This window comes from Elgaria multicarinata, chromosome 4 (assembly GCF_023053635.1).
Source record: "Elgaria multicarinata webbii isolate HBS135686 ecotype San Diego chromosome 4, rElgMul1.1.pri, whole genome shotgun sequence".
Classification (NCBI taxonomy): Eukaryota; Metazoa; Chordata; class Lepidosauria; order Squamata; family Anguidae; genus Elgaria; species Elgaria multicarinata.
Window position 1 is genome coordinate 120,416,353 of NC_086174.1, and position 7,438 is coordinate 120,423,790.

Consider the following 7,438-nt stretch of genomic DNA (forward strand, 5'->3'; position numbering starts at 1 on the left):
CTTAGCTCATGGGTGTGGCCTAGAAAGATGTAAATGGCAACTTTTTGTGCCTGCCTTCCTCTCTCCTCTGCCAGAATTGGAGAAGGTTACAGACACATGTAATCTCTATGTAAGAATCCAATACTAAAACTTCTCTGCAAGAGTTCAGTCCCAAAACTCTGATACCAACTAGGGCCGGATCTACACTACTGCTTTAAAGCACTTTATAACAGTTATAAAGTGCTTTAACTGCTTTAAAGCGCTATAAAACTGTTATAAAGCTCTTTAAAGCAATAGTGTAGATCCAGCCTTGAAGACAGTGGCTGGCAATGGACAGAGATGAATTTCATGACAAGCTACTCTTGTGTCAGGGAGACACACTACCTCATAGTACTTCCCTGAAGTTGCCTTGCAGTAAAAATATACATGTATGTTATATGATGTACATGTACTATTAATATACATATGTTATAGAAACAAATATAAGCCAAAAAGGAAGGTTCCTGCCGAAGGAACTTACAGTCCAAATGTTAACAGTGAAGCAAGACAATAACTGAAGAGGAGGAAAGAAAATGGCTACACTTACAAGAGATGAATGTGAACAGCTGGAGTTGTACAGTATATCATTAGACTGACTTTCAATTGGAAATGAACACTAGGTGACAACCTGAACCTTGCCTTACATAGGAAAGCAAATTCACATATTGTTTATAGGCCCCTTCCAACTCTACTATTCTATGGTTCTATGGTTCTATTTATATACCTTAGTGGCTGCAGCATTCCTTTCAAATACTTCAAAATGCATAATATCCCCAACACTCCAAGTGCAGAGGCTCTTCGTGATTGTGGATAAACTCTTTGAGTCTGTCTGTTATAAATGCCACAGCAAGTTTTAAGTGCCACAGCTGCAGATGATCAAAGATGTCACGCTATTTTAAATATTTTAATAAGTTTGCTTCCTTCACATATCAGTCATCATGAAATGAATTTAGAGTCAGATATGCTGACTCTAAATTCATTTAATAAAGAAATTGTTTTCAGACTTCTAGATACAGTATTTCTCTTCTAGGTATCATCTGGGCTTGAAAGAGGCATATTCACTTATCAAGGTGACATACATGGAAAAGATTTTGGGAAATTTATGCTCCAAAGACAAAGTAAGAATGCCCTTATAGCATTTTCTAATCTATATTAATCTTATTGAATATTGATGACCTGACATCACTGTGCTGGCTAGCAAATAAAGCATATTTACTGTATTGAATTACTGCCTTAAATTTTACAAATCACCTTAGTTACAGTGTGTCATGAAATCTCTCTAATTTGACTATTACATGCTGCCATTCCATTCCTGATGTAGCAGCAACCTAATAAGAAAATTGCAGGATGTTCCTATAAAGATTGGGAATAAGTCTCATTGAATTAAATGAGACTTATGTCTAAGAAGATATTTATTTAATTAATTATTACATGTATATCCTGTCTTTTTCCTCTTGTGAGGAACCCAATATAGCCTACATAGCCCTCCTCTCCATTTTATCTTCACAACAACCCTGTGAGGTTGATTAGGCTGAGAGTCAGTGGCATGTATAGGACTGCATTGTATATGGCTTTTACAAATTATTAAAGAACCTGTTTCATGATGGACTACGTTCTAGAGGTTTTAAACGCATTAGGTAGTCTTGAGTTTGGTATGTATCTTTGAATTGGGAATGAGGGCGGGGAAGGGAGTGAATGCACATTTTCTCTTAAAGCGTATGTCTGCATTTGTAGATCACATTACAATTGAATGTTTTTGTCCATCAAAGGAGATGATGATGATGATGATGATGATAGGTATTGTGTAGAGTGCAAAATTAGAGGGATGTCTTCTAGCTGGAGCTTGCGAATGGGCCAGGCGGCTCAATGCTCTCACTATGGCAGCTTCATATGATTGCCTCCAAAGTGTCAGATCATTTAGAATGATAGGACTCAGTAATCAATTATGCCTCAGGACATCACACACAGGTCTACGTTGTATTTAAATTCAATTGGACCAGTGGTACACATTTATACTTACATATCTAAAAATATATTCCTTTTTATCTATGTTTCCTTTTCAGGTCCTTTACGTGTGGACACCGACCATCCCAATCACTACTATGGTACAAACAGCAGTTCTGTTGCAGCTGCAATCCTGGTACCCTTTTTTGCTCTAATATTATCAGGCTTTGCGTTTTACCTCTACAAACACAGGTACTCTAGATCTGATGTCTTATGACATATTTAATTAAGTGTTTGGCTGCTGGAAAATTATAAAACAATGCCTTAAAAATATATTCTGGGCTCAACGCTGCAAACCACAAGGGCCAATGAAATGGCTTTTAGACTATTGGTAGTCTGTAAATAAATAAATGCCCTTTTACCCCCTAGAATGAGAGAAAAAACCCCTCTAAGGGGATGTCTATATGAGCTCAAAGCCCCGTGGTGGCTGCAAATCTGCTCTGCATCAGTTACATAACACAGCCGCAGATTCACAGTCACTATGGAACTTTTCAATATAGCTGCGCAACGAAAAAGTCAGAAACTTAACCTGAGTTTTTCAGTGGGAGCAAGGGCACCCCAGCTCTTACATTGTCCGATCTCGCTCCATGGCTGATCGGGGTGTGTGTGATCCTGGAGGATAGTGACCGGTGCTCCCTCCTTGGCATGGAGTTTACCCAATGCCACCTGGGTTAAGTGAAACCACAGGGATTAGAGGAAATATGATGCCAACTTGGTGCCATGAAGACAGCTCCTCTGAAACAGGTTTGTTAGATCATGTCAGATAAAACCTTTCTAACATGTTGTTTATTAAACAGAGTGGGCATGATCCAGCCATAATTAAGCACTTTTTAAGTCCCATTAGTAACACTGGAAGAGGTTTAAGCAAGTACTTAACTTTCCTATTCAAATCGATAAGACTTGAAAGGATTGCTGGATGTACTTTAAATGTGCTTCTTCCCTCCAAGTGCCTATGAGTATAATGAATTATAAAAGTTTTATAAAAATTATAAAACTATAAATCGGCAAAGAAGCAGGACATAACAACTCTCCTTGTACATGCTGAGTCTACTTATGGAAACAGCTGCTTGAATTGGCATAGCATCTTTTAGCATGACAATTGGGAATATCAGAAGAAATTTAGCTTTTTGTCAAAATTTTCTTTTAAGATGGCCACAAGCGTGTGTGCAGTTTTGCAGATATAAATATAAAGTACAAAGTGTGACAATTCTTGAACATGGCCATCAATGGTTGTCCTATGTTTATAAGACTCTACTGTCTTCTTTCCTTGTTTTCTGTGTATCATAAAATAGAACTGAGAATGTCTGAGATTTCTGATTTTCATATTGAAATGTGTACATTCAATGAGGGACAATTGTTCACTGAATATTAATTTTAAACAGCTTTAAAATTAAAAGTATTTCTCTGCTGCTTTGTCAAAGTTTTGGGTATTAAACAATTCAATCAATTGTTTTGGCTTAACTCTAATAAAATATTTCTGTGTTTCCTTACATTTGTCTATTATTCTGCGATATGTTTGACAGTTTGTGATGGTAATTATATGATGGTTTGAATCTGATAGCTGGTTATTTATTTTATATGCTGTTTGGAAAACAGATCTCGCCTTCATCACAGGCTTCAGTGCTGTGACTCCATCTAATATAGCTGTGGTGGGAATTCAGAAGAATATTTTCATTTTTGTATCATTATATTTAGGTAGAAACTATATTTTGTATCATATTTAGGTAGAAACTATGTTAGCAAAAACTGGACACATAACTGTAGTAACTGTTTCAAGTACCTGTGCTGGGAGCTGAACTAACATTAATTAGTAAATGTTATAGATTAAACCTTGGTCATATTCTTGTTTGCACCTCCTGTCTTAGTAAGACCTATAGCATGCCACAGATGCAGTACAGTCTGCAAATATTCTGTGGGGATCCAATAGGCACACATAGGCCAGGTTCAGACAACACGCTAAACCATGCTGCTTAACTACAAAACTGTTAATGGAATGAGTTAAGGTTAATGCATTCCCTTAACCATTTTGTGGTTAAGCAGCATGGTTTAGCGTGTTGTCTGAACCAGGCCAGAGTTTTGCACAAGTAGGACTTTTCATATTCCTTCCAACAGCAGCCTCCTGTACTGTGTAGAGTGCTGACCAGATAGTAGGGCTTTTTTGTTTGTAGCAGAGCTGCCAGTGAAGGGAGGCACTTAAAAGCAAGCAATGAGCAGAGTAGATGTTTATGTCAGTCTGGATCCTGGACATAGAATCATAGAATAGTAGAGTTGGGCTATAAGGCCATCGTGTCCAACCCCCTGCTCAGTGCAGGAATCCACTCTAAAGCATACCTGACAGATGGTTGTCCAGCTGCCTCTTGAAGGCCTCTAGTGTGGGAGAGCCCACAACCTCCCTAGGTAACTGGTTCCATTGTCTTACTGCTCTAACAGTCAGGAAGTTTTTCTTGATGTCCAGCCAGAATCTGGCTTCCTGTAACTTGAACCCATTATTCTGTGTCCTGCACTCTGGGATGATCGAGAAGAGATCCTGGCCCTCCTCTGTGTGACAATGTTCCCTCACCTCTGAGGAGGAATCCCTTGCTTATACAGATCTCTGTGTATTCTTGTACCCCCATATGTGCTCCAAAACCATCTAATTGGGCTTAATGAGGATATGAACTTGGTAACTGGCTGTAGGACCACAGCTCATTCCCCCTAGATAGGCTGCCAAAATAAGTAACATGGAAAACTATTTCAATTATATATGTCATTGGCATTGCTGTAGATTGGTTAATGAAAGGAACTACAGTAAATCCCACTGCTAAAATTCAGAAATATCACAGCTATTTGTAGCTCTTGAAATCCATTTTAAAAATGACCAAAGTGGGAAATAATATTGAAGGTATTTCTTGCCATTTAGCAGGCTCTTAAGTACTGGAATGAAAACATTCAGCACCTACCAGAAAGCAATTCCCATCTGTTACATTCCGCTTTTGGCAGCATCTACTAGTACATTGCTTGGAGTGTTTATTTCGATATAGTTGGGATGAATGATTAAATCTAGCAGAGAAATGAGAGTATTTTTGCCCTGCAGTTTCACAAGCTGAATAGCAGACTGTACTAAAACAAATAGATTTCCCCCCTATATTACTAGTGGAAAATATTATGAATGGTGAAGTTAATAAGTGTTCATCCTTTCCCTGCCACAGCCTTTGCATCTGCTTCTTTTCTCCAAGAAAAAAGATACATAATTCATCAAGCTGGTGACAGCATTTTCTAAGAGATATGTCTTACCTATAGCAGAGTTGCATTGTTTCTCTCCTTTGTAATAGTGGGAAATGCCCAATTACATGATCTGCCTTGTTACTCTTTGGCTCTTGTCACACAAACACTCACACAGAGAGATGGGAACTGGTTCTCTTTAGTGATTATCACATGCCATTAGGAACTGGTGTGAATGAAGCAATGCCATGAGTCTTCCTTTTGCTTATTAGTTATTGATTTTATTTGTACCCTGCTTTTCTACCAAAAAAAATGGCAGTCAAGGTGGATTACAAAACCAATTCCAATTGATTAAAACAATGAAAGTATATTAAAATACAATGAAAACTTCTCTCTCTCTCTCTCTCCCCCAACCCACATACAGGCTAAAGGCCTTCTTAATCTTAAATAAAGTGGTCTTTATCTGATGGCTGAAAGAGAGCAGAGAGGGAGTAAACCTATCCTTCTTTGGGAGGAAGCTCCACAGTCTGGGAGCAGATATCGAAACCACCCTCTTTTAGGCGTTCTCCTGAAAGAAGGATCTCATTCGAAGATCTTCTTTCTTTAGAACATTTCTATGCCACCCTCCAGTTAATATTAAACAACAATAAATACAAATAAGAAACCACCAGCAGGAACAAGATTAAAACAAGATGAAGAGATTCAGCAAAACCATAATCAAAAACAGATTATGCTAATAGTTGGAATATTTTTTTAAAAAAGTATTTGCCTCTAGCTAAACTGACATCAGAGTTGGTGCTAGGCGCTTCCCTCTGGGTACAACACTCCATAATCATGGCCATAATCAGCCACCTTACTTCAAATAGGGGTGGGACATGATGAGGGGGGTGGGCTTAATGATGGCTGGAAAAGTCAGGCAGGCTTGTGTCATTCAGGTACCCATTTTATGGGTCTCATGCTGTTTTTCACTTGTTAGGAGGTCATATGTTAGCAGTCCAGTAGGAAAGACGCCAACTACTTTTTGAGTTCCATGCAGTGATATTGAAAAAATTGGGCCTATGCTATTGTGAATGCATGTGAAATGGGACTATTGTTTTTAGTATTCTACTGCTCCTTAGTTAATGTGGTACAAATCACGTAGTTGTACTTTAGTTGTGCCATGTTATTTGTAAGGATTGAAACTCAGACTTTTATGCCTGTTTTTTAATCTTCCAGAACAAGACCAAAAGTACAATACAATGGTTATGCTGGACATGAAAACAGCAATGGACAGGCATCATTTGAAAATCCTATGTATGATACAAACTTAAAACCCACAGAGGCAAAAGCTGTGAGGTTTGACACAACTCTGAACACAGTTTGTACAGTGGTATAGCCTTCAGTGCCCAATTTGACTGATTCATAGCCATACCTCTGATGGACAAGCAGTAATTCCTTTGGTGCCATATACCAGTTTCCCTTCTTCTCTTGGCTTCGCTGCTGTAATCTTTAACATCTATCAGCATAGATGCAGTGAGGTTTTCTGGTAAAACATCAGTCTTCTGGGTAATCAAGACCAAGATAATTTCTTCATCTCAAAGGTGGATACGAAATACCTGGCTGCATTTGCTCCAAATCAAGGCACACTTTGAATGAAGACTGCCAAGTCATAACCATCTGTCATATTTAAATGCCTCAGACTTTCACATTTGTATGTGGCTGGATGCCTTTCAATGCAATCTTCCGGGCACTTGGATCACTCCTTTGGGAACTGTGACAAACAATAGCACCATAAATTATCCCCAGGAATAAGAACATTCAGAAGAAGATTTTAAAAGAAACAAAAGAAGAAGCTTTCTTGAAGGAGAAGACAACCTTCCTTGGGGTCTGCACACATCTACAAAATGCTTTACCATTGAAATCGTGTTCAGTTAGAACAACCCTACAGTATATCTCAGATGTTCATACGTTAGGCAGTCTACAAACTTCCCAGTCAGCTGTTGTATTGCAAAATGTTAATGCACAATTTTTTGCACTAGTGTGGTATGAATGGCTGAGTAAGATACTGGTTAAAAAAAACAATTATACAGGGTTTATACACACTATCCATTGTATATAAGCATTACTCGTCTTCTTTCTTTCTTTCTTTCTTTTTTTTTTGGTCCAGTGAAACATTCCACGATAATTTTACCCAGAGTGTGCGTTATCCAACAACCTCTTTACCTAGATTTAGTAG

The 7,438-nt window shown here is 38.2% G+C and overlaps 1 protein-coding gene across 1 annotated transcript in view; it reads left to right on the forward strand.

The window, feature by feature from the left end:
* Positions 1 to 7,020, forward strand: part of CSMD1 (CUB and Sushi multiple domains 1) — a 1,175,554-nt gene extending 1,168,534 nt beyond the window's left edge. The window contains exons 68-70 of the mRNA XM_063125095.1: positions 1,049 to 1,136; positions 2,082 to 2,214; positions 6,439 to 7,020. Of these exons, the coding sequence (XP_062981165.1) occupies positions 1,049 to 1,136; positions 2,082 to 2,214; positions 6,439 to 6,598 (381 nt within the window). The 3' untranslated portion in view covers positions 6,599 to 7,020. The remainder of the gene's footprint in view (positions 1 to 1,048; positions 1,137 to 2,081; positions 2,215 to 6,438) is intronic.
* The last annotated feature ends 418 nt before the right edge of the window (positions 7,021 to 7,438 follow it).